This window comes from Helicoverpa zea, chromosome 28 (assembly GCF_022581195.2).
Source record: "Helicoverpa zea isolate HzStark_Cry1AcR chromosome 28, ilHelZeax1.1, whole genome shotgun sequence".
NCBI lineage: Eukaryota > Metazoa > Arthropoda > Insecta > Lepidoptera > Noctuidae > Helicoverpa > Helicoverpa zea.
Window position 1 is genome coordinate 6881998 of NC_061479.1, and position 27425 is coordinate 6909422.

A 27425-nucleotide genomic window follows, 5' to 3' on the forward strand; every position below is an offset into this window, starting at 1 on the left:
CCGTCGTGTCAGTCAGTGCAAGAATGGCGAGCAGAGAGGATCTCGGTGTTGTTGCTGCCATGACCTTTGGCTTAACTTATTTTTATTGGAAAAAGAAACAAAATGATGAACGACGTTAACCATTCCGCCATGTTGTTATCTCCGATCGTAGCGACTTTCTGGGCCCGGTTCTCCTAAGTTAATAATGTCAAAATCGAATAGAAATCGAATCGCAACATGATCGCAATAGCAGTTTTAACCATATCGGGCATTCTGCTACTATTAAAAGACCAATCGTATTCGATTGACATTTGATTGGTGTGCGATTGGTCTGCTATTTTGGTGATTTTGGTCTGTACGGTAGTTTGCTGTACAATCATTTTGCAATCGTAAATCATTTGCAGACAAAATGATTCATTATTAAATGACAGAAAAGGATAAAAACGTTTATTTTAAGGAAAAAATAGCGGAATGCCACATACGCTTCAATTGTAATCGAATCGAACCAATCGAATGTTGTTGGAATACGATTGGTCTTATATTAGTAGCAGAATGCCCGATATGGTTAAATAAAACTGCTATTGCGATCATATTGCGATACAATTTCTATTCGATTTTGACATTATTAACTTAGGAGAATCGGGCCCCACTAACAAAATAAACATCTTTCGCTATCAATAACTATTTTTTTTTTGTACTAAACATAACAAAATAAAAATATCATCATCATCATCCTCCGAGCCTTTTCCCAATCATGTTGGGGTCGGCTTCCAGTCTAACCGGATTCAGCTGAGTACCAGTGCTTTACAAGAAGCGACTGCCTATCTGACCTCCTCAACCCAGTTGCCCGGGCAACCCGATACCCCTTAGTTAGACTGGTGTCAGACTTACTGGCTTCTGACTACCCGTAACGACTGCCAAGGATGTTCTATGACAGCCGGGACCTACAGTTTAACGTGCCATCCGAAACACAGGCAATGGTGTCTAAGATATACTTAGAAAGTACATACAAACTTAGAAAAGTTGCATTGGTACTTGCCTGACCTGGGATCGAACCCGCGCCCTCATACTTGAGAGGTTGGTCCTTTACCCACTAGGCCACCACGACTTCAACAAAATAAAAATATATGTATCTATAAAACTTACTTAACTATAAGTTGACAAAGTTTGCGCAATGCGCACTGATGAAAATTCATTCCTGTACAAATATTACGAAAGAAAATTAGCCATTTTGGAGTCACATGCAAAATGCTCTCTCAGTCAGGGAATTACTCCTAACGCCATCTGTTATATTGTATGAAAACTATGTCATATCAATAGAAGGTTGTTTGTTTTTAGCATCAAATTTAAATCAGCGCCATCTAGTACAACACATGAACACTACATAAATCCTTCGTTTTAGTATTTTTCACGAGATGGCGTGCATCTCAATGTACAAGCAATCGATACAGATTCGCAATGAAGATAGCCTGCTGCTATCAATGAATGAATGATACCTATATTATAGAAACCCGGTTATCTCCCGAATACATAATCTAATAGATCATATCTGCTACGCAATACATACAACGTCGATATCATTGAACCTTGAATTCTAAAAGGCGTGCTCTTAACAAAAAACACGACTTTTCAACACATTTACTTCTTAAATGGAATTCGTATAAAAACTAAACTCTAGATTGATTTCTCTCGACCTATAGTCGGGTGAACATTCTTCGAGAAAAACTCAATCTCTACAAGAATGGGAATCAATGTAATTCAGATCCACTTGAATGAACATTCATAATTTCGCTTGAATACATGTTTTCTTTTATGAATTACAACAAACGCTTTGTTCCAAGACGTCCACATTTTAGCACTGAGTACTGTTAATTTTCTTTCTTATTAAAAGTTGCACTTAGCGATAAGAAAAATCGATATTTTCTAGTGACGTACTCCCCACACCGTCTCTTAGTTTGAAATTGCCGCGAGTGACGTCAGCCGGGCCCAATGACGTCACTGGGGCTCCGGCCTGACGGAGATCACTCTACCTGTCTCCCCTCAACATTACACACATGAATCAGTCAGACAGAGACGGCGCGAGTCGCGTAAAGGTTGTGAATCGAGTTCTTATTTTCATGAGCTTGTGTTGTTCAATTCAATCCCTACGTATTGATAAGAGAAACACTGATAAGAACGTCTGTCAACGCCTGTTTGACACTCGTAGTGTGATCGCAATGATCGCAAATTGAAATCATAATGTTTTTCTATTGAAATGTGCATCGAAATGTGAATTTCATATAAATAAAATAGTGTTTGTTAATGAAACATCGAGGGGCGCACATGAACATCCCAAAGCGAATGACGTGAGTGACAGTGGCGCCACCGCGGCCGTCGGCGCGAACTACAGCCAGTAGACGAATTTCGCTCGGTGGGTAATGTGAGGTTGAGCGAATTAATCCAAGTTTCTCACGAAATGGCCAGCAATATGAAGCCGATGCACAAAAGCAAGCACTTCCCGATAGACCAACTCGTGTGTGTCGGCAATTACGAGCTGGAGAAAACGATTGGCACGGGAAATTTCGCTGTTGTAAAACTCGCTACACACATTATTACTAAGAGTAAGGTGCGTACCCTTTTGTCGTAATGTCGCGTATCACTGTGGTTTTAGTGGTTCGTTCCTGTAATACACATTCATGGAGTGTATTCTGAGTTGTGAGTGCGATCTCAGCAGTGTAGTGCGCGGTTCTCGTGTTGTGCTAAGTGGTTTTTTTCCATTCGTCCGAAGGCTTTCGTCGGCACTGCGGTCAGGTTTGCCAAACATTACATTATAACTCGTTTTAATCTACAACTAGCTGATATACGAGGGGCGAGAACGTGTTTTATAAAAAAATAACATTAAACAAACCAGTTTGATTGTACATTGTTTACTTTGATCTGGCTAACATGTTCGACGCTTTTCCAATTGGTCGTGTAATACTTCGAAAATTTTGAGAAAAAAGTTCGTATGTAGGATTAATGTTTTTTTCTACTCTTGCCTTGTTTTAAGTTTTTGTTTTTTGTCTTTGGATAAAATGTCGCCGCTATCCGTTGAATGTCTTGGCGACCTTTTTCATTGTTTTCTACGCCAATTATGATCAATTGAAGATTTCATTCAACGGACTCTTCATCAATTACAGTCTTGTTAGTGCTACTATTTCGTTTATTGCGTACTATGCCCGAGACAAGTCAATCTCGCCTACGATTACATTGCAAAACTTTTGTTTTGAATATGTCATTTTCTCATGTACAATGCTAAAAGTTATAGATAACACTATTACAGAAGACATGTCAAAAACAACTATGACAATGTGAAAAAATTGATAAACAATCAAATAATTTTTTCATGCCTTGTTTTCATCAATTCAAATGGCTATAATAGTTTTTTGCATTCCAATTCCAAGTGAAATTTCTATCTCCAGTAAGGGAAGCAACAGTTGAATTAGATTGAATATTGGGATAGGCTGTTAATTGACAGATGATTATTGAGACAAAGTTACAGATAATTATTTTTATTTTTTTCATTAAACATATGTTTTAAAAGTCATGTGCTCAGTTAAACATTAGTTTTGTTACGTTATGACATAACACATTATCATTATTGAATCAATTTAGATCTGATAAATATAGTATCTTACTCTTATTAGAATCTTTGAACATTCAACACAGTCGTTACGGGTAGTCAGAAGCCAATTAGTCTTACAACCAGTCTTACTAACAGGTATTTAGGTTGCCCGGGTAACTGGGTTGAGGGGGTCAGAAAGGCAGTCGCTCCTTATAAAACACTGGTACTTCGCTGATTAGACTGGAAGCTGACAGCAACATAGTTGGGAAAAAGCTAGGCAAATGGTAGATGATTCTTATTAGAATCATGTTACATTCATGTTGAATGCAGCTGAGTACCAGTGCTCTACAAGAAGTGACTGCCTATCTGACCTCCTCAACCCAGTCAACTAAGTGGTCTAACAGTTCTGGCAATATAATAAACTTTACTTTAAAGCAAAAAGTCAAAAAGAAACTCTTTAGTTGCTTTGGCCTAGAAGTCAGTGTCTAGTGGATGCAGCTATGATTTCAACACCAAGTTCTAGGCTGATGCGGCTTAAGGTATATTTTTTAGAGTTCTGTACCCAAAGGGTAAAATGGGACCCTATTGTTTTTGCTACTTTGTCCGTCCATCCGTCCGTCTGTCGCCAGGCTGTATCTCTTGAACCGTGATAGTTAGAGAGCTGAAATTTTCACAAAAACTGGAATTGAATAAATATTTTGGGGGGCTCCCATACAACAAACGTGATTTTTTTGTCCATTTTATAAATAATGGTACGGAAACCTTCGTGCGCGAGTCCGACTCGCACTTGGCTGGTTTTTTGTTCCTTCTTGAAGTTGGCTAATTTTTCTAAAAACCTTTTTTTTTATTATAAGTTTATTTTTTGGTTAATACACCTAAAACTTAGCTGCTAAAACCTAGCCTAAAGCCGGACCTATAACAGTACCAGCTTTAGTATTAGATATGAGCTATCATTTTGAACAAAGTTTATGCCCTGAACATAGTACTAAACCCAGTACTTTTTAAACCATTTTATAATAAAGACTGACAAACTCTACTCTGAAGACTGCATCAAAATCTTACATAAGTTCAGGTCAAACAGAGAACCTTCTTTTGTAAAGTTGGTAAAACAGTATGTTTTCAGGCTCTGACAAATATTTTGATGTAAACACTCTTAAGGTTGATCATCTCATCCTCCGAGACTTCCCAATCATGTTGGGGTCAGCTTCCAGTCTAACCAGATGCAGCTGAGTACCAGTGCTTTACAAGGAGCGGCTGCCCTATCTGACCTCCTCAACCCAGTTACCCGGGCAACCCGATACCCCTTGGTTAGACTGGTGTCAGACTTACTGGCCTCTGACTACCCGAAACAACTGCCAAAGATGTTCAATGACAGCCAAGACCTGCAGTTTAGCGTGCCATCCGAAACACAGTCATTGGTGTCTATGACTGTGTTTACAAGATATACTTCAAAGTACATACAAACTTATAAAAGTTGCATTGGTATTTGCCTGACCTGGAATCGAACCCGCTCAATCATACATCTTAAATTTGATCATCATCTATTGATCTACAAACTACCTTCAGGATGGATAAGACCTTTTTATTAACACTTTTATGGGAACTGGCTTCCAAAGGCTTCGCCCACTTCCTACAGAAGAACTTCCTGTACTCAGACGAAAAGTCGCCTCTGTTTCATTTATAAATTACTGCCAAGTCTCATTAAATTTATATATTACTGCCAAGTTTCATTAAATTCTCTTAGCTGATTTTGTTTTGCATTGCATATCCTGAGGGAACTTTACATATACATTATGTATAAAAAAAGAGGATTTTTGATGGCTTGTTTTTACCCCAAAGACTCCCTCCAAAATACTGGGCAGATCTGATAAATTCTTTCACTGTTGGGAAGCTAGAATATCCCCAAGTAACATAAGCTATACATATTTTATCCAGGTGCCGGAAAAGGTTCCCCCAGGATATGGGTCACCCATCCATGGATGGTTGCTTAACCTTATGATCGATGAATCCGCATGGCTTTGACTTAGCCAAGAGCTCTATCCAAGAGAATTGTCAATTGATAATGTCATCAAAGAAATCAGCTGACTATTTGACGAAATGATTATGACAAAGTAACAAATATTGACATAATAGTGACTCGCTAACCTAGGCCTAGTATCATGGGCGTAGCCACACTGGGGCAAGCTGGGGCACTTGCCCCACCCTGGGCCCTGGCTCTGACCTATAAGGTGTCTGAATAAACAAGCTTTTTTTACTAACTCTAACTAACAACATCAACAACATAATATATTCAACATGTACATATTATGTACTATCCGTAAGTTATTGCACAAAAAAATTGTCGACTTTGGAAAGAGCGCGATCGAAACAAAATGCACGCTCGAGTTCCCGAACGTGCGCGGTGCGCGCGTCATTTGAAAGCGAGCCATATTCCCTAAAGGAATAGGTGCTATGTGGCGTAGCGAGCCGAGCCGTCCATCTAATGCAAAAAATAATGCATTGAAGGAGATGGAACTGGTAGATGTGATCAAAATTTCGGAAATGCAATTTTATCCTAGTGTAAAAACCGCGCTCGCTATTTTGCTTGCCCAGCCATGTACGACCTGTCCAATAGAACGATCGTTTAGCACAGTGGTTCTTAACAGGTGGTCCGTGGACCACTGTTGGTCCCTGGAGGCATTCCGAGTGGTCCGCGAAGCTTAACTGCGCGACGTTGCTATACGTTATCTAACTTTATTTTTATCGACTTATCTATGCGGGCGAGGGGGTTTTCGTAGGGACGTAAATCGGGTGTGTCGTACCTAGTCCCCTCATTCATGAAAATGTATATTTGTGTGACATTTTACGTCCATGAAAAAGTCCGATAAAAATTTCACGCTCGCTTCGCTGGCGTATTCAGAAACTATATGCCCTTTTTTTGCATTTGTCAACAAACAAAATTTAAGTACGTTTGGGCTAAATTTTACGTAATATTTGGTTTAAGTCCGATAAAAATTTCACGCTCGCTTCGCTCGCGTGTTCAGAAACTATATGCCCTTTTTTTGCATTCGTCAACAAACAAAATTTAAGTACGTTTGGGCTAAATTTTACGTAATATTTGGTTGAAGTCCGATAAAAATTTCGCGCTCGCTTCGCTCGCGTATTTAGAAACTACATGCTCTTTTTTTTGCATAATTGTCAACAAACAAAAAGTAAGTACGTTTGGGCTAAATTTTACGTAATATTTGGTTTAACTCCGATAAAAATTTCGCGCTCGCTTCGCTCGCGTATTCAGAATCTATATGCCCTTACTTTTAGCTTTTGTCTTGTGTGTGATTGATTATTTTCTGTACCTGAAAAAATAGAGGTAAACCTCTCAAATTAAGAGATTAACAAGTTTGAGATTAACGGCTCAAGATACAAAAAATCGGAGTGCCCCCGCCCTCCCCCGGGGATAGGTTGACTGCTGCCCCACCCTGAGCCCAAAGCTGGCTACGCCCATGCCTAATATCATCTTAACTTGCTCAGCCTTTTCCCAACTATGTTGGGGTCGCCTTCCAGTCTAATCGGATGCAGTTGAATACCAGTGTTTTACACTGAGCGACTGCCTGTCTGACCTCGTCAACCCAGTTACCGGGGCAACCCCTTGGTAAGACTGGTTGTCCTAAAACCCAGTTGTGAAACAAAGAGTATGACTAAGTTATATCTTCGGCAGTGCAATCGGTCACGAAGATAAAATGCACGTGACATATATAACTATCAAGTAATTTGCACCTGTATGTACAATGTTTACTTGTCACTTTCATACCTGGTTTATCTTAATCTGATAATTGATAATATCGAAGTTGTTCTTTTTGTTTTACGGGTCTTCCAATCTAACCGGATGCATCTGAGTACTAAAGTCATATACAGCAACTGTCTATCTGACCTCAACTTAGTTAAAACTGCAACTTCTTCTTCCCAGCAAAAACACATAGGAAGTGGTGAAGGGTGGGCGTTTTGGGGGCTGTCTCATACATGTAATTCTGACGTTCGAAAAGTGCTGTTTATCGGCCTACTTTGAATAAACGCTCTTTTGATTTTAATCTGAACTTCAGACTATTTAAATCTATTTTTTCTTTGGTCTTTCCTAAAAATAAATGCAGTTTCTCATAATAATTAGACACGTAAAATTGCATTAACTTTTTTTGTTTATTGCAGTGAGTGAATCAATTATTAAAAGTTATGTAAAAGAGCGTGAAATTGCAACGTCCGATTTCAGATTTTGGGTGTAAACTTTCAACATGGTAGTTAATTAGCAGAATAAATGGCTCAATAGTTTTTAGGGTTCCGTACCCAAAGGGTAAAACGGGACCCTATTGTTTTCGCTCCTCCGTCCGTCCGTCCTTCCGTCTGTCTGTCACCAGGCTGTATCTCATGAACCGTGATAGAGAGTTAAAATTTTCACAGATGATGTATTTCTGTTGCCGCTATAATAACAATTACTGAAAACTAGAATAAAATAAATATTTCGGGGGGCTCACATACAACAAACGTGATTTTTTTGCTCATTTTCTAAACAATGGTATGGAACCCTTCTTGCGCGAGTCCGACTCGCACTTGGCCGGTTTTTCTTGTAGTTGTGGGCGCTGTTTCTCAATTGCCCATCATTATATCACGTTAGCACCGGCTATCGCTGAAAACCAGCGCTGGGACTCTGTCTCGTTGCGGGTCGCAGCATTATGCTGAGCGAGTGCCGTTTTGCGCGATTTAAGGCGTATGTTTTCCCTGTCAACTACTTTTTTTTTATTGTGTTAGTGTATTTTTGATGCTGAAGACATTACAAGTGTGTTATGGTATACAATAAGAAAATGTATTTTGAACCCGAGAACCAAATGTCAATAATATAAACATTATAAAGTCAGCAATTATCGAGAGCACGACAATTGCCACGAATTTGGAAATTACGTAAAAATATATTCGTTTAGTCAATAATTAGGAGTGTCACTTGAACTTACGTGAAATACTTACTAATGTTATAACTGCAAAAGTAAGTCTGTCAAGTTTGCTCTCCAAAACTACTGAACCGATTAACATTTTAGACCAGGACGTTCTAGTCTAGCCTAGGTATGGCGTCCGTGGCCGATTTCGGCCACGGCGGCTGTTCTTTTAAGGAGATCAGCCAGCTGCGCAGGACATATAGTGCACGAGCATTTGCGCAGACACAAGTGCACTCACTATTCCTTCACTCTCATAGCGCGATGGGACGACAATCCGACACCACCGGAGAGAGCTCAGGCCCAGGACCGACATTAACGTGCTCTCCGATGAACGGGTGAATTGTGAAAGTTTAAGAAAACCCACAAAGCGATTTCGGCCCGACCCGGGAATCGAACCCGATACCTCGAGCACAGCAGACGCGTTTGCGACCACTAGACCAACGAGGCAGTCAGTCTAGCCTAGTAACCAAGGGGTATTGGGTTGCCCGGGTAACTGGGTTGAGGGGGTCAGATAGGCAATCGCTCCTTGTGGCACACTGGTACTCAGCTGCATCCGGTTAGACTGGCAGCCGACCCCAACATAGTTGGGAAAAGGCTCGTGAGATGATGTTCTAGTCTAGACTATCTTGGCTCTTCTTATCCTCAACCCAGTTACCCGGGCAACCAAATACCAATTGGTTAGACTGCTGTCAGACTTACTGGCTTCTGACTACCCGAAACGACTGCCAAGGATGTTCAGTAACAGCCGGAACCTACAATTGGTACTTGCCTGACCTGGAATCGAACCCGCGCCATCATACTCGAGGGGTCAGTTCTTTACCCACTAGACTGTTCTACTACTAAGCTGCATACAGATAATGAGTTGCAAAAAGGCCAAGTGCGAGTCGGACTCGCGCACGAAGGGTTCCGTACAAGAGCAAAAATTAGCAAAAAAATCATGTTTGTTGTATGGGAGCCTCTCAAAACATTTATTTTATTCTAGCGTTCAGTATTTGTTGTTATAGTGGCAACAGAAATACATCATCTGTGAAAATTTCAGCTGTCTAACTATCACGGTTCATAAGATACAGTCTGGTGACAGACGGACGGGACGGATGGACGAACGGACGGACAGAGGAGCGAAAACAATAGGGTCCCGTTTTACCCCTTGGGTACGGAACCCTAAAAAGGTGGAATACCACACAATCACTATATGCCTCTGCTTATTCCCCATAAGGAAATTAGTCGTAATATTAAAATCAAAGGCAGTGGAATGCCACAGAGCTGATAGATACAATGATAGTTCAATTATAATATTCCAGTTCAGACCGGTTTAATCCAGGAAATTCCACAGGAAATCCTAGGTGATAAACTAAGTAGACTTAAGTTTCAATTGAACGTGATGACATCGTTTATTTTAACTCGTAAGTAACGAATCGAACAAAATTAAGCAACGCTTACCGCGGTCCATCCGTGGATGGGTGACCATTTATTTTATACAGTGGGTCGTACCTAATCACATTAAATTAAATACGTTAATATACTGGGAAATATACGTCTGCTAACCCAAAGAGGGAGGGGTCATTTGATGATTTTGACGTCGTTAAAAAAACCGTCCAAGTGCGTGTCGGACTCGCGCACGAAGGGTTCCATACCAGGGCCCCCCAAAATATTTATTTTATTCTAGTTTTCAGTATTTGTTGTTATAGCGGCAACAGAAATACATCATCTGTGAAAATTTCAGCTCTCTAACTATCACGGTTCATGAGATACAGCCTAGTGACAGACGAACGGACGGATGGACGGACAGAGGAGCGAAAACAATAGGGTCCCCTTTTTACCCTATGGGTCAATTCCCACTGAAAGAGCAGCGGCCGGCAGCGGCCGTAAGATCACGGACAATGTAAGAGCGCGGCGCGGCGCGGCCCAGCGCGGCGCCGCGCGGCCCGCCGCGCTCGCGCTAAATCACTTTCATTTACGGCCGCTGCCGGCCGCTGCCGGCCGCTGCTCTTTCAGTGGGGATTGACCCTTAAGATAGATAGGCAGAAGCCAGTAAGTCTGACACCAGTCTAACCAAGGGTTATTGGGTTGCCCGGATAACTGGGTTGAGGAGGTCAGATAGACAGTCGCTCCTTGTGGTACACTGGTACTCAGCTGCATCCGTAGACTGGAAGCCGACCCCAACATAGTTGGGAAAAAGGCTCAGAGGTTGATGATTGGAAAAGACCATTCGTCAACTTTGTATTCGTAAATTCAATATTATTCAAAGATTAAAATCGATTGATCGCGAAAATATTTTCCGTTAACCTCCGAATTAAGTCGAAATCATAATATTGATTTGTCAAAAATATTATTATTGGCAACACATCAGTGAATGGGTTTGTTTTGATTTTAATACGGTGACAGGTTCGGTGCACGTGCGAGGTAAAGTAAAAATATTTTGTCGCAATATTTTGATATTATGACTGTAATTTACTTTTGGTTCGATCGTCTTAACTTACCTATTTTTTTCAAACGTAAATCTAGGGTTTATATGTGTGTATAATGATTTCCAATTAATTATAGGTAGGCCAGGATTTCGTTTTTTGGAAAAAATCTGAGAGACCTTTAACAAATACGATGCTGAAAACCTCATCCAAATCGGTTCATCCAAACGTGAAATAATCGCGCACAAACATACATACATACTGATCGGTCTTAGAACCTGTGTTTTTTGAAGTCGGTTAAAACAGCTGATATTTATTACAAGTAACAAGAAATTGCTTGAATTTTATTTATTTGCATTTATGTGGCTTCAAGAATGACAAACTTTTACCCTTCGGAGCGAGTTTTGAGCAGAAAGGGGTGCAAAAAGTTTTCAGTTAATGTTAAATAATTTTTGTAAGTTAAAAAACCGGCCAAATGTGAGTCGGACTCGCGCACGTAGAGTTCCGTACGATCCAAACTAATATTCTATACCTATATATTTATCGAAATCGAGCAAAAATTAGCAAAAAAATCACGTTTGTTGGGAGCCCCCTAAATATTTATTTTATTCTAGTTTTCAGTATTTGTTGTTACAGCGGCAACAAAAATACATCATCTGTGAAAATTTCAGCTCTCTAACTATGATGGTTCATGAGATACAGCCTAGAGTCAGACGGACGGACGGACGGACAGAGGAGCGAAAACAATAGGGTCCCGTTTTACCCTTTGGGTACGGAACCCTAAAAAACACATGACAATCACAATTATGGGTGGGCTTTCTTGTACCTTAACTTCAGTGGCAAATAAATGGCAGTTGTTACGGGTAGTCAGAAGCCAGTAAGTCTGACACCAGTCTAACCAAGAGGTATTGGGTTGCCCGGGTAACTGGGTTGAGGAGCTCAGATAGGCAGTCGCTCCTTGTGGCACACTGGTACTCAGCTGTACCGGTTAGACTGGAAGCCGACCCCAACATAGTTGGGAAAAACGCTCGGGAGATGATGTCTTTTTTTTTTTTTTTTTTTTTAGCGACGTAAAATTATCAAATGACCCCTCCCGCTGTGGGTTAGCAGCGGTGAGGGAGTGTCAGACTCTTACTGACTAAAATCGTCGTGTTCCGTCATAGGCCTTTTATGTACCAGGGCCGCGGTATCTCTTTCGAACAACCGCAGCCCCGGCAGGCCTTGGCCCTGCTGGGCCCCGCTGGGGTTGCTGACATCTCTTTGAGGAGCGCGTGGAACAACGCGCGCCGTCGACACGGGTCTGTCGTCTAGAAAGACAGAGGGACGATGAGCCACCCGAACTCACCGCCCACAGACCCACGCCTACGGTGGCCGGGAGTCATCTCGCGACACCCGGCGCCCATGGTGTCTACCTGGTCCAGCGCGGCGGCCGGGATGAGAGGTGCAAACTCTCTGGCGTTCCGCCTCCTCCTTCTCGAGCATGACCGCTTCGCAGAAGGAGGCGACGGCATCCCATTCCCTCTCGCCCCGGACCATGGCCTGAACCAGGGCCTTACGCGAGAGGTCGCCGCCGCCCAAAGCCTCGACGAGGACCCGGCGGTGCCCTTCCCATGCGGGGCACACCTGGACTGTGTGGTCCACCGTGTCCTCGGGGCTGTCCGCACAATGGTGACACCCGGGGGGAGATGATGTCTCAGGTGGTAATTAATCAACATTAACTAAAAACTGATTATTTTCTAGTACTTCATAATAACCTTTTCAAATAGGTATTACATAAAAAACAACTGTTGTATAACCACGGAGCTTTATTTCTAAATTGTAAACAAATATTATGAAATGAAAGTAACACTTTAATTGTAACGTCTTAACTGCAAAACTATTGAACGTATTTAGACGAAATTTTGTATACACATAGCTTGATAACTAGCGAAGAATTTGGTGTATTTTTTACTCTTGTACTTTCTTCAGCAGTCTGTTAAAATGGCTTGAAACAGAACATCGTGTTACTCTGATCGGTTTTCTTGTAAAAAAATTATACTGTTGTCCGACCTTTTTAAGTTTTTACTCGTTTCAAGGTTATTAGCAAGGAGAGTCGTTGACTTCGCGTCACTTTTTAATTCTCTCAGTGAATTTCCACTATGGTTTCTGTGTCAAAAATGGCGGGAGAATTTTCCATCGGACCGCTTTTTGAGTTTGCAATATTATATGCTTGAATCGTTGGTTAAGTAAGATTTAAAAAGAATAATTTAGTCTTCTTGGTAGTCGGGTGAAACTATTTCTATGTCTTTCTCTAGACTTCAAGGTATCGCCATAGCTAGTTTCATGGAAGTGGGTTCAGCTTTTTCGACTGAAATTGCAGTCTTTCTTTTTTTCAATCTTAAAAATTTGCCATAAAACCTCTGTTTTATTTAAATCCGTCCGCTGTTTCTTTCGTCTCACGAAGATATGGATTAAAAGTAAGCCAAAATGTCATCAAAATAGATCAAGTAGTTTTAGCGTGACAGAGCAACAGACACACTAACGCATACTAAGATCGTTATAAACTTGGAAAACAACAGAGGTAGGCACAAACTGATATTAAAAAAAAAAACAGACATCCGAATCGAAAACCTTCTTTTTCTAAAGTCGGTTAAAGTTAAAACTGTCAGTTAACTATGCCAAACATTAACTCTGGTAGCTAATCTTTAAGAAATCCATGTCGGGTTTGACCCTGGCTGATACCTTCAGTCACCTCAATGTAAAGCCCTTGGCTCTCAAGGTCTGAGCCTAGATCTAGGCGGCGTTAGGCACCTAGGTTATGTAGTAGACAAAGAATTTTTAAACATTAGTCGTGGTTGCCTAGTGGGCAAAGAACCAACCTCTCGAGTATGAGTACTAATGAAACTTTTCGAAGTTTGTACGTACTTTCTAAGTATATCCTAAACACCATTGACTGTGTTTCGCATGGCACGTTAAACTGTAGGTCCTGGGTGTCATTGAACATCCTTGGCAGTCGTTACGGGTAGTCAGAAGCCAGTAAGTCTGACACCAGTCTATCCAAGAGGTTCTGGGTTGCTCGGGTAACTGGGTTGAGGAGGTCAGATAGGGCAGTCGCTCCTTGTAAAGCACTGGTACTCAGCTACATCCGGTTAGACTGGAAGCCGACCCCAACATAGTTGGGAAAAAGGCTCGGAGGATGATGATGAGACAAAGATTTTTTCTGAATGATTTAGGAGGAACTCGTAAGACGTACGAGATGGCCCGTGTTTCGGAAGGCACGTTAATATTAGTGGGTCCCGGCTGTCATTTGTACATCGTCAGCAGTCGTTACGTAGTTAGTCCAGTTGAAAAACCAGTCTTACCATAGATAGAGAACCGATTTGCCCGGGTAATTCCACGTAGAACACTGGTACTCTTTTAGACTGGAAGCTTTTTTTAACAAATGACCCCTCCCACTGTGGGTTAGCAGCGGTGAGGGAGTGTCAGACTCTTACTGACTAAAAACCGTCTTGTACCGTCGTAGGCCTTTTATGTACCAAGACTGCGGTAACTTTCGAACTATTCCCTTGTTTCAAACAAGCCCCGGCAGGCCTTGGCCCTGCTGTTTAGACTGGAAGCTCACCTCAACTTAGATTGGAAAAGACTAGGCAGATGAGGATGATAATATCAGTAAAAACCAACAGATCTCTTCCCCAAATAAACTATGTAGAACAGTATCAATGAATAAATTCACATACAGACATAATAATATTCTAATATAATACAACACGGAGGTCATGTCGTGACCTCAGGTCAAGGTTGTGTTCTATACGACTGAAAATCTTTACAATTCTACCTTCATACGTACCTGTAAGTTCCAGGTTACAGGCTGTAACTATGAAGAGGAACTAGTAGCTAAGTAACAGTGTAAGCGTGGCTGCTGAGCACGAGGTCTCGGATTCGATACCCGGGTCGGTGCGAAATCGCTTTGTGGGTTTTCGAAACTTTCACAAAGCAGCCCGGAGTCTGAAAGTTGGTGTTTGATACACCCGTGCATCGGAGAGCACGTTAATGTCGGTCCTGCTTGTGATCTCTCTCCGGTTGTGTCGGATTGTCGTCGCATTGCGCTATGAGAGTGAAGGAATAGTGAGTGCACCTGTGTCCAAGCAAATTTTTGTGCATTAATATAATGTTCTGCGCAGTTGGCTAATCTGATGAGAACAGCCGCCAAGGCTGATAATCGGCTAGGAGGACATCATCCTGAACTGAAGCACGGGACGATCGATAGATAACACGTTAAACTGGACTTACTGTGGCATTTCCGTGGATGGGTGAACATTTCTAGCTTTAGAAAGTTAACCACTCGCTGAGAAGTGGAAGTCATATGTGCACTTGCTCTTTATAGAACACTTATAGATTGAAAGTCAGTAACTGCTGAACTGATTGTCATGAAATCTGTAAAAAGATAGTCAAAATAGGACATGAATGGGTAGAACAAGGAAAGAGTATGAACATCATCTGCCTAGCCTTTTTCCAACTATGTTGGGGTCGGCTTCCAGTCTGTGTATGTACTTTCTAAGTATATCTTGGACACCAATGACTGTGTTTCGGAGGGCACGTTAAACTGTAGGTCTCGGCTGTCATTGAACATCCTTGGCAGTCGTTACGGGTACAGAAGCCTGTAAGTCTGACACCAGTCTAACCAAGAGGTATTGGGTTGATGATGATGACTTTTCACCTTTGAAAGAGGCCTACCTGTACATTTGAATGATAAAGAATGATAGTTAAACTGATTTCCGTAAACAATAATTTAGCTATATCATGTAAGATAGCTTATCGCTTATCTACTAGATAACAATCGCAATGCTAATACAAATTACAAACGGACAACCAAGTATTTTGTTGTAAGAGAGTAGTATCTCATTTATCGTAGTAGATTTTTACGTTCCTCATTTTTTAGAAGTTGGTTAACGACCGATCTCTGACTTCAAACTATCTTTTGTTTGATCACTAGAGAGAGATAGGATTTTGACGTAACTTGTATATAATCTTTTCCTTCTCGTCTCAATCCATCCTAAGGTTCTCTGGAAGAGATCGCTCTTAGCGATAAGACCGCCCATTATGTCACCTACATTAAGATCAAAATTGTAAAATTGGGGTACCTAATAAAGAATATCTATCTATCTATATATCTTGTATGGGGCTAATGTTGAAAATTAACTCTCTAGTAAGCAAATCAACAGATAGAAATAAAAATACCTCTTCTCGGCAGTCGGGAAAAAATATGGCGTTATAAGTTACTACAGAAGACGAGTTTGGTGTTTTACGTGTTTTTAATTTAGTTTTTAAACTGACTGAGATCGCACTGGTAATATAGTTTTAAGTTTTTTTGAATAGATTGCGCATGCGTGAGCTATCAGATGGCTCAGAGCGGCAAACTTATTTGACAATTAAATGATTTGCTATTTTAGACCCTAAGTCTTAAGTTTTATGGTCTATTATCATTTGTCCCTAAGTTAATGAAGTATTTTCTAACACATTTCAGGTAGCAATAAAAATAATAGATAAATCAAGGTTAGATGAAGACAATTTAAAGAAAACTTTCAGAGAAATAGCTATTATGAAGAAATTGAGGCATCCACATATAGTCCGGTTATATCAGGTAAGCAAACTCAATTCAATTTTAACCAATCAATTTGATCTCTCTCCGGTGGTGTCGGATTGTCGTCCCATCGCGCTATGAGAGTGAGGGAATAGTGAGTGCACCTGTGTCCAAGCTAATGTGCCTGCAGTATAATATGTCCTGCGCAGCTGGCTGATCTCCTTATATGACCTTATATGAGAACAGCAGTTGTGGCCGAAATCAACTTTGGGCGCCTATTATTTATGAAAGCGAGATTCTAAATTACACCAGAAGAAATAACCATATTGATAGAGTATAAGACTTAATAGTACATTAATGATATTGTTATCTATTTTCAGGTTATGGAGAGCAGTCACACAATATATTTAGTTACAGAATATGCTCCAAATGGAGAAATCTTTGGTAAGACATAATATTCTCATCATAATTCATTATTATTTTTGGTCGGCGCAGCATGTCTTCTTCAATACCTCCATGTCATTTCACAAGTATAGTTATCGCCACGGATAATGAGCTCTCGGCGGAAGAGTGGGGATCGCTTTGCGCACTGTACACTTAAAGCAATAAACCAATAAATCACTTCTGCGCAGGTGAAGGTCAGGGCTCAATATCCTTGCCGATGATTATAACATTCTTTCCAGAATCAATTGTCTTTTACACAATCCATCTATAGTTTCATTGGTCGTTCCATTTTCACTATATCCGTCCACATGCTAAATTAATTCCTTCCAACATAGTCTTCATTCTTCCCCATAGAAGCGTAGAAGTTTTAAAACAACCAATAGAATCCTCCGCTCAGGGAGACTATTGCCAGTGAATGGAGAACAAATGAATAACGAACTTCCATTTATTGTGAACAAACTTCTCCACTTCGCTTTAATGGAGTCTGGCCATACGGCCTCTTGCTTGGGTAGACCAAAGTTTCGTTGGCCCAATGGTCACCATGCCGGACTGCCAAACAGATGGCCCTGGGTTCGATTCCCGATACAGTCAAGATGAGCACATTTGTTGACTGTGGTCTGGGTATTATAATAACATGTACCTATGTTAGCTATATTATGTAATTTGGCAATTGTGTTAGCATCCATAACACCACCATGGCAAGACCGTACATTATACAGTCCCGACATTCTATATATGTCTCAAAGGCATGTAAAACTACAATTTTAATTAATTATCCATATTTATCTTCCCAGATCACCTAGTATCACGGGGTCGCATGACTGAGCCCGAAGCGGCGCGGGCGTTTGCACAAATGGTGGCTGCTGTCGGCTACTGCCACGCTCACGGCGTGGTGCACAGAGATCTCAAGGCAGAAAACCTGTTGCTGGATAAGGATATGAATATTAAGGTAGGTTGGTGACCCTGGCGACCTGCTGTTGGCGCCCTATGTTGGTAGCCTAGCGTCCCAAAGTTGGCGATCTGGCGCCCTGAAGTTAGTGAGCTGGCAAGCTGGCACCCCATGTTTGCGTCCTGGTGCCCTATAGTTGGCGAATAAGCTTCCTATAGTTGGCGACCAAGCGCCATAAGTTTGGAGACCAGGTGACTTATGTCCTAAAATGGCTATTTTACAAAATAACGATCCAAGTCTTCTGATGTAAGTGTCACTACTTGGCAACACTCTGACTACCTGCCAACTCTGGCGAGTTTAATTTCTTTCGATATTATATTTATTCGTGTATAGATTTCTCATAGATATTCTTAATTCAATGTTTAATGTAAAAGTTAAAAATAACAATTGATTAATTTTAAAGTGATCTGACAAACTCTCACTATACATTCCGTTACGCTTCGCTTCATAAAGTCTGAAATCAGCTTGTCGTATGTCTTTCATGGATTCTTTTTAGTTTTTTTTCCGCAATTTCTCCCGAATTCTAAGGAAATTATTTCTTGGACCCGTATAAAAAGTGTTATTCGATTATCAGATTGTAAATCTTATGTATAGACATACCCATATAACCCATATAGTCAGACCCACCCATAAAACACATATGGGCAGACCCTGCTTGATACACAGACAATACATCCACAAACATTCGTGTCTTGTGTCTCGTCCCTTAATGTATGTAGATCTTATCTTTTTTTCGTGTAAGATGTTTATCCGAAGAATAACATGTACCTCTATCATTAATAATGTTGAGGCATTTACTCGTGTCTATAAAAATTATTGTGATGACTGTCTAAATGACTACTTTCTCCCCTCAGCTGGCAGACTTCGGCTTCAGCAACGAGTACACAGCAGGGTCTCCGCTAGCGACGTGGTGTGGCAGCCCGCCCTACGCCGCCCCCGAGCTGTTTGAGGGCAGGCAGTATGACGGGCCTAAGGCGGATATCTGGGTAAGTTAACTATGTGCCTATGCCTAGTCTTTGCCCCAAACGTGTTGCTTGGTCAGGGCAGCAGCTGAATACCAGTGTGCCACATAGAGTGACTGCCTGTATCCAGTTACCCGGGCAACCCGATAACGCCTTGTTATGTACTAGTTGTCTGCGAAACACAGTGCAGTTGCTGCAGTCGTAAAAACTTCAAACGCAAATATGTAGGTAAACCTCACCGGCATATATATGTTTGAGCCATTTGGGGTTGAAGTTGAAACCATCAAGACAGTGGACTCCGAATGCCCAAAGACTATATTGAGAAATCAGCAAGCGATTAGTGGAGTCCTCTTTTTCCTCCTTTTTAGTGGAATCCAAAGAATTTGCATTGCCATATGACAATGTAGATAGTTTTCAGGGCATGATTCTCGCTGACAGCGATTCGGACGAGTTTTTATACGGCTGTCGCCTACGTTTAATTTATCCCCTTATTTTAATGTTTGTAACATATAAAGAGACTCATTTTAAAGCCATGTATTGGCTGAGAAACAATTGTTTATAAACACTGTTTCAGAAACAATATCTACGTGTTTCTGAAACAAATAATTTTGTTTCAGAAACATATAATTTTGTTTCTGTGGATGATGTGGTCGGCAGAGTTTCCGAAACATTGTTGCTGTAAACATCTACGTGATGTTTCAGAAACTGTGTATCTGAAACATTGTTTCCCAGTGAATACATGGCTTAAATGTAACTAATATGTCTCTCCACAGTCACTAGGCGTAGTGCTATACGTGCTAGTATGCGGCGCCTTACCTTTCGACGGCAGCACGTTACACGAGCTGAGGAGCGTCGTGCTCAGCGGGAAGTTCCGAATACCTTACTTCATGTCACAAGGTATGTATTTACTTTTTATTTATTCATTTAGTTTTAACTAGCTTCTGCCAGCGGGTTTCACCCGCATCCCGTGGGAAACTCTGCACAAACCCGGATAAAAAGTAGCCTATAGCCTTCCTCGATAAATGGGCTATCTAACACTGAAAGAATTGTTCAAATCGGACCAGTAGTTCCTGAGATTAGCGCGTTCAAACAAACAAACACTTCAGCTTTATAATATTAGTATAGATGTACATGAACACCGTAACACACATTAATCAGAGACACTCGATTGTTTTCTTAGGTTCCTTCAGAATGAATTAAAAACTCCGTCGCCTTCTGTATTCATATTTTTATTTATTAGATACAAAATAGATAAGCAAAAGAATATACAACCACAACTACAAAATATTAACACTCGAGCCTACCGTCAGTCAGACATGTGTTGCTGAGTAGTTTGTTGCGCCACTTCTTCGCAGCAAAAACACGTAGGAAGTGGTGAAGGGTAGGCGTTTTGGAAGCTGTCTTTTGTAAATTTCTGGCGTTCGAAAAGTGCCAAGTTTGAATAGAATCGTACTGCAGATTTTGAGTCAATTAAATTTAGCTTGGGAAGTAGTTCTTTCTGGAAGCGGGAATAATAATAAATATAAATAAATAATAAATAATGGTTGGTTAGCCCCATGGTAACACAACTGATAATCTACATATAGCTACCAGTGGCGAAGGGTGGTTTAATGAAATAGGGAAGCCGCAGCAAAAAAAAACTGGGGGGGGGGAGTACTCAGGGATGGGGGGCGGAAAGGTAATGGAGGTAATTTCTCAGTCCACCTTTTAGCACTGACTGAGAGACTGATAGTTTGAACATGTTTTCTCGAGGAATTCGGCAGATTATTAATATCTATTAAAATCTTATTATCTTTATAATAGTTAGGTATATTAACTACTAGAATCTGAGAAAACTTGGCACTAGAAACAATACATTTTAAGTATTTAATTTACAACGGCCTGTTAGCCATTGATAGGTATTTATCCGTCAGGACGTTAGTAATTTTAATATAGACGTAATATTGGTAGGTAATTCACCCGAGCGGCGTGCCCGAGTTTTATAACATGTTTTTATTCTCAAAACTTAACCTTGAAAAAATAAGTTCCTTCCTAAAGTAAATAATCTGTCGGAAAACAGTCTAATGCGATAAATGCTATCCTAGTTAAGTTTGAAAAGTACATAGGTACATTAAAAAGAAACCTGATGCAAACTGTCTACGTATACGTATCAAAATAACTCATTTCAACGTAGGTATCTCTATTTTCACTAGGTACACACACTGCAGTACTGTACTTGTACTGAGTACCAGGTCACACAGTGCGATCGCGGGGATTAGTAGGGAGTAATGATACTGCCAACTACTTGAACATAAGTATATACTTGGTGAATTCAATTCAAAAAAATATAAATTCCCAACTAGGGTCATTAAATCGCGGAGAATCTTAACACCGCGATTCAGGATTTGCATAAAAATGCACAACGCCACCTATGTTGACATAATGTAACTAAAACACTTAAACTAACATAAAATATTGTACACACACGAACTATGTTATTTCCAAATGATACACACACTAATAAATTCAATTAAGTAATACAAAGAACAAATTGTTAATGGTATTATCTAAAACAAAATAAGAACAATGAGAGTGAATTTGTCTGATTTGTTTGTTTACATATTTGAGAAAGCGCTGTCACTCGCGCGTAGACAGATATAGCTACTCTACTCTTGACGCGTTCTTTCTCGTTCACTCGCGAGTTTTGATTGGCTGGAAGCCGCTCCGTGAGCCGGCTTACCGCTCGCCCATATGCCGCGAACATCGCGCGGCGCGGCGTGGATGACGTCACGCAAGCGTAGTTTTGTATGGAGGAGGAAGCCGCGGCTTGTTTAGTAGGAGCAAAATGTTTCAAGTAATTTATAGACAATTTTTTTACGGTGGTAGGCGTTTTGTTATACCTACATATTTAAATTGTGTGGTTAAAATGATTATATTAATTATACCTATACCTATATTATAACTTATACCTATGCTTCTTTCTTGAAATTCGAAAGGGAAGCCGATGGGAATCGGCTTATAAGGACGCCTCGCCACTGATAGCTACACATATACATATTTATAAATACATATTGTAACACCCAGACCACGACCAACAAACATGCTCATCACACACATGTCGACAGAACCGGGAATCGAACCCGGGACCTCAGATTCGGCAGTCCGGCTTGGTGACCATTGCGCCATAGAGGTCGTCAAAAAAGAGAGAAGAAGTTAATAATATCTTGTTTTATCTTCGCAGATTGTGAACACCTCATCCGTCATATGTTGGTAGTAGAGCCCGAGAAGCGTCTGTCGCTCCGCAGCGTGGCGCGGCATCGCTGGCTCGCGGCGCATCAGCCCGGGCCCGGCCCTGGACAATATGGTGAGTAGGCTGAGATGGGATGCATTATGGCCCATAGGGTGAGATGGGATGCAAGGTCAGTGTGATGAGATTTGATGTAATTTCAACGTTAGGATGAGTTGGGAATGTTGGGATGCAATGTCGGCGTTACGAGTGAGTTGGGAAGCAATTTCAGGGTTGGTGGTGGGATTCATATTATGACCACGAACGACAGTTTAAAGGTTTTTCAAATCATATGTCTGGTATTGTTTGTGCCTGAACGGAATCATCATTAAATATTTTTCTTTACTAAATGTAAGGAAACATATTTAATGATGATTCTGCGAGACAATAAATTGTAATGTATCCCTTTTCTTATATGTATGCAGTACATGCAGCAAAGGTAATCATGCATAAAAGAGAGGTGTACAAGTTCCGTTGCACGAATGGAACTTATACATGAAACGTGTCCCGTGGAATTAACACAAAATATTATTTTTTTGCAAAGTAACGCTTCATTCCATATGTTATCTACCATGGACTTGTACAGACGCGTGGGGCGGCGCGTGCGCGTGCCACGCGGGCGCGGCGCCGCGCGGCGCGGCGGCGCGGGCGCACACCGTGCGCGCGCACATGCTCACGCTGCCCGGCCTCACGCAGGGACATATCGATCAGGTACATGTACTTAGTATTATAATAAACATTATTTATTTACAGCACTAATCTACAATCGCAGGTTTATCATAACTTAATGCGAAAATCATCAATCATTCAAAATCTCCCAAGCCTTTTCCCGACTATATATACGAGTCGACCTAATGCGATATACCTGCACAATAAAAAATCACTTTTAAACATTATAAGTGATGACTGGTGGGAGCACTCTAAGGATCGAGAGGTGTGGAGACAAAATGGGGAGGCCTTTGCCCAGCAGTGGGACAATAAGGGCTAAGAAAAAAAATATTTTAAAAAAAATGTTCGATTGCAAGGACCTACCTCGATTTGTCGTCTTTCTTCAACATATTTTCTACCTTATCACAATAGTATAGAGTTAATTTTCGACTCCTATAAACGTCACACTAGTTGGACTCATGGACACTATTTAAAAAAAGTAATATGTTTACCACAAAACGGTAGCTCTAGGACCCTCATACGATAATTATTTTACAAATTATAGTAATACAATGCCAATACAAAAACAACAAACAAATGTATGTATTTCCAGGCTCTTCAAGAAGATCGTTTCGACCACATCTCGGCTATCTACCACTTGTTGATGGATAAACTGCAGCAGCGGACCAGCGCCAGAAACAGTCTGCAGCATAGAGGTAGAATGATTATTCTATTTATTAATTACATACAAAAAAAAACATATTGAAAAGTTTAAAAAGTATTAAGGTGTGATTATTTTTAATACAATTCATTTATATTGAAAATATGTTGGTTTTTAACAGTGATTTACTTTATCCGATTTCTGAGAGAACTATTTCTTGCATCTGGATAAAAAGTAGCCTAAACAATATGTACAAGAAAAACAGAGAACTGGCTGCAGAGAACCTCAAACGGCGCAAATATAGCACCCTGGTTGGTAACTATACCTTTGAGTCGTTTGGGGTTGAAACCCTCGGGCCGTGGGGTCCAAGTGCTCATCTGCTTTTTAAAGATCTGGCAAAGCGACTTGCTGACACTTCAAGTGACCCAAAGGCTGGTTTTTATTTTGGTCAAAAATTAAGCATTGCCATCCAACGTGGCAATGCTGCCAGCCTCTTGGGTACACTCCCGGTGGGCAGCGATGAGGAGTTTTTTGATGCCATTTTTTAGTTGTATATATGTATAAATAAGGCTTTTTTTTTACGTCATGTAAATATCTAGATTTAATATTATACAAAAATACATGCATTTTGCAATAATACAAGAAAATGTTTTCCAAGTTTCTTCAAAATTCGTTTAGCGGTTTGCGGATGAAGAAGTAACAAACATACACACAAACTCTTACGTTTATGAATTTGTCGCATCTGTCATATTCTTTTTATCGATGTGATATGATTGTAATATTTTGTATGTGTTTGCAGACTCATTAGATTCAACAACTGGTCAGCCATTGGATCTCACAAGTTGTAAGGTAAGATTCACCTTACACATGTATTCATTCAGTTTCAGTGATCGGATCGGTATTTTATGCCACGTTGTAAAGACAGCACATTAATCTACCTTAATCTGTCAAATATATTAATATTTTAGATTTTCAACCTATATTCATATTTTTTTTTCAGGGTAATGTTCGATTGGTAACATTTGACAGATTCGGGTAGGTTGATCTGATTGCTTCGTAACTTTTAAAATTTATGGAAGTATTCTTCTTCTTCTTCTTTGTCGTGACACTCTTAGCAGAATGGTCGTGGTCGTCATGTCAGGTGGTAGCAAGCTTCACACTGAAGCATTATTTGTTCGTTATAAAATACTTTTGTGCCTGTAGTAAAGAAAGCGTCATAGATTAAAAAAAAATATAACCGTATTTGTTCCTTCTAGAACACGCAAGAAGAACAGATGGATGCAGAAGAGAGTACGACACAAGACTGCCTGGTGACGGTGCCGTGCGAGCCTGTCGACTACCTCACTGACCAGCCTGATAACTTGGAGAAGGTGGGTCCAGGACTATATCTCTATTTGGCTAGCCTTTTCCCTGAACAGATGGATGCAGAAGAGAGTACCCAAGACTCCCTGACTGTCTGACAAATTGGAATAGATGGGTCCAGCTATACTCCATTTTGACTAGCCACTTGATTAAAGATCGGCAATTTTGATAGGAATTTTTACACAAATACTTATGTAAATTACTGTAACAGAAACTTTTAAAATAGGTCTTAAATAAAGTTGAATATCTTAAGTTTGTGTATTTTGGGGTAAATTAGGTAAAGGTAAGTAATTTACTCTTTATTTTATAATAGCCCTATAGCAGTTAAACTCAAAGCCATTTACTCAAACTGTGTTACAAAATATCTCAAAATTTAAATAAGATAGCCCCCAAAACGCTCGCCCTTCACCACTTACTATATGTTACTGCTGGGAAGAAGTGGCGCAACAAACTCCACAGCAACACATGTCTGTCTGTAGGTTAGAAGAACCTTAGTAATGTCAAATTCCTATCTCTAGCAAGCAAAACAACAGATAGAATATGAGATACGGCCTTTAGATACCACCTGCTCATGAAAGTGCAACACAGAAAATAATACATGTATACCATATTCTGGCTCTGATCCTGTAACTCATATAAACGTTTTCATTACAGTTCGGCTCAACAGAAGCGCCGGTAGTGGAAGAGCCACCTTCTCAACCGGTCCTCACCAGCACGGCAGAGACTCACGCCACTAGGAGACATACTGTCGGACCGGGAGACTGCCGGCATACTCAGGTATGATGCACTCACTGGATACAACTACCTCTTCCACCAGTCTTCATCAGCACAGATTTTAAAATGAACTTAGGACAATTGCTACCAGCCTCTCGAGTAAACTTCAATCATCAGCCTAGCTTTTTCTCAACTTAGTTGGCGTCCAATCTAACCGCATGCACTAAACATTTTTTAACTACTTTAGAAATAAAATAAGGCAAAGACAACTACTAGATGACCAATTCTTTTCTATAGGAGACTATCCCACGAGAAGTAGTTCTGGTCACAAGAAACTACTCCACGTACCAATAAATTAATCAACAATGTCCCTGGATAACTTTTGCACATACCAAAAAACTGCTCCAAGCTTCCTACAGTTTTAATTTTGACATTAGTTTCCTACAAATCTGCCAATAGACCTAAGGACATTATCCAAAAAGACATATTACATATGAATATAATAATATATCTGTATGTGTCGCAGGGCGGCGAGCTGGGTGTGTGCGGCGCGGCGTCGGCGGACCTCAGGCCTTCGCCCCTCTACGTCTCCGCGCACTTCAATGTGAGTATACTGTACTATACACATAGTATATTATCAATTTAAACATCAATTCAAAGTAACGGTCAGAATCGCTGTCACTCCTCACACATGTAAAGAGTTGCTACCTAATTGCTACCAGCAACCATTAGTTGCTACCAATTGCTACCCTCAATTGTTTACCTACAATTGTTAAGATATTCTAATATCAGGATGGCAGTGTAAAAAAACGGCCCAAAATAACTAAGTTTTTGTTTCTCCCAGATTTGCTACGGAATTGCTACCTTCCAGCATTATATTTTGGCTTATGTTTAACTGATCACCAGATATAGTAACAAATAGCAGACAAAAATAGTAAATGATCACCAAAATGAAACTCGCATTTTAATGTAAAACTATAACCAAAGTTTTAACACTTTTCTATCCTATTTAAGTGAAATTACTCCAAAATAAATCATGCGTAAGTAGTAAGTAGTAAGTGATCATCAACATTATACTAGCGTTTTAATATAAAATGATAATCAAAGTTTTTACATCTTGCTATCCTGTTTAAGTAAACCGACTCCAAAAAAATAAGTTCGGCCTGATACAATAAATGTAATAAGATTATGGGGACCCTTTTCCTGCACTAGGGTGGAAAATTTAAATTGTCTATTACATGCCTCTAACTAAACAGTGCGATAAGAGTGTGTTTTCGAGGGAATGTATTGAGAAACACTTTCTTCTTCTTCTTTCTCCTGCCCTGTTCCCAATTTTACTTGGGGTCGGTGCAATATGTCATTTTCTTCCATTTTCCCCTGTCACTCGTCATACTGACACTCACACATGCATTGCAAGCTAATATGACATCATAATACTTTATTTGGTAATAAGCCTACATTTTATGGCAATCACAGTGACTTATTTAGGCAAAAATAATACATTAATTTGGTCGTCAAGAGTTGGTGATCATTTACTAAATTTGGTGGTCGAATACAATTTAAAGTGAAGTCGTGACTAAAATAGCTGGTACTATTACATTTTTAGACTTTATTTTTCTGGTGTTCAGTAGATATTTCTGGTTACAAAACTAAGGGTATCAAAGCATTTTATGGTGGTCATTATATTTGTTCCCTTATATTTTTAACCACATCTATTTCGCGGATAAAAATAATTAAAAATTAGCAGCCTTACTACTAAAACTTAAACATAAGTTGAACACTTGTCTAAAAAAAGTTTGGTTGCACAACGGACCTTATTTCAACGTCACATTCTGTCATCCTTTTAGACAAATGTTCAACAGACGTTTAAATGAATTTTTGCGGCTTGCGAAATAAATTAGCTCTTTTTTAATATGACTTTATTTGATATTTTTA

At 40.2% G+C, this 27425-nt stretch overlaps 1 protein-coding gene across 2 annotated transcripts in view; it reads left to right on the top strand.

Annotated features, from left to right (window-relative positions):
* The window catches only part of LOC124643676, a 44136-nt gene that overhangs the window by 2017 nt on the left and 14694 nt on the right, over nt 1-27425 (top strand). Inside the window, exons 1-13 of one of the 2 annotated variants that reach the window (XM_047182710.1) lie at nt 2092-2584; nt 16429-16545; nt 16866-16929; nt 17724-17878; nt 18733-18864; nt 19614-19737; nt 22061-22183; nt 22692-22816; nt 23367-23469; nt 24214-24263; nt 24671-24784; nt 25431-25553; nt 26017-26094. In XM_047182710.1, coding sequence (XP_047038666.1) covers nt 2435-2584; nt 16429-16545; nt 16866-16929; nt 17724-17878; nt 18733-18864; nt 19614-19737; nt 22061-22183; nt 22692-22816; nt 23367-23469; nt 24214-24263; nt 24671-24784; nt 25431-25553; nt 26017-26094 — 1458 coding nt within the window. In that variant the 5' untranslated portion in view covers nt 2092-2434. Of the gene's footprint in view, nt 1-2091; nt 2585-16428; nt 16546-16865; nt 16930-17723; nt 17879-18732; nt 18865-19613; nt 19738-22060; nt 22184-22691; nt 22817-23366; nt 23470-24213; nt 24264-24670; nt 24785-25430; nt 25554-26016; nt 26095-27425 lie in introns of those variants that run through there. The other variant, XM_047182711.1, reaches the window with a different exon arrangement.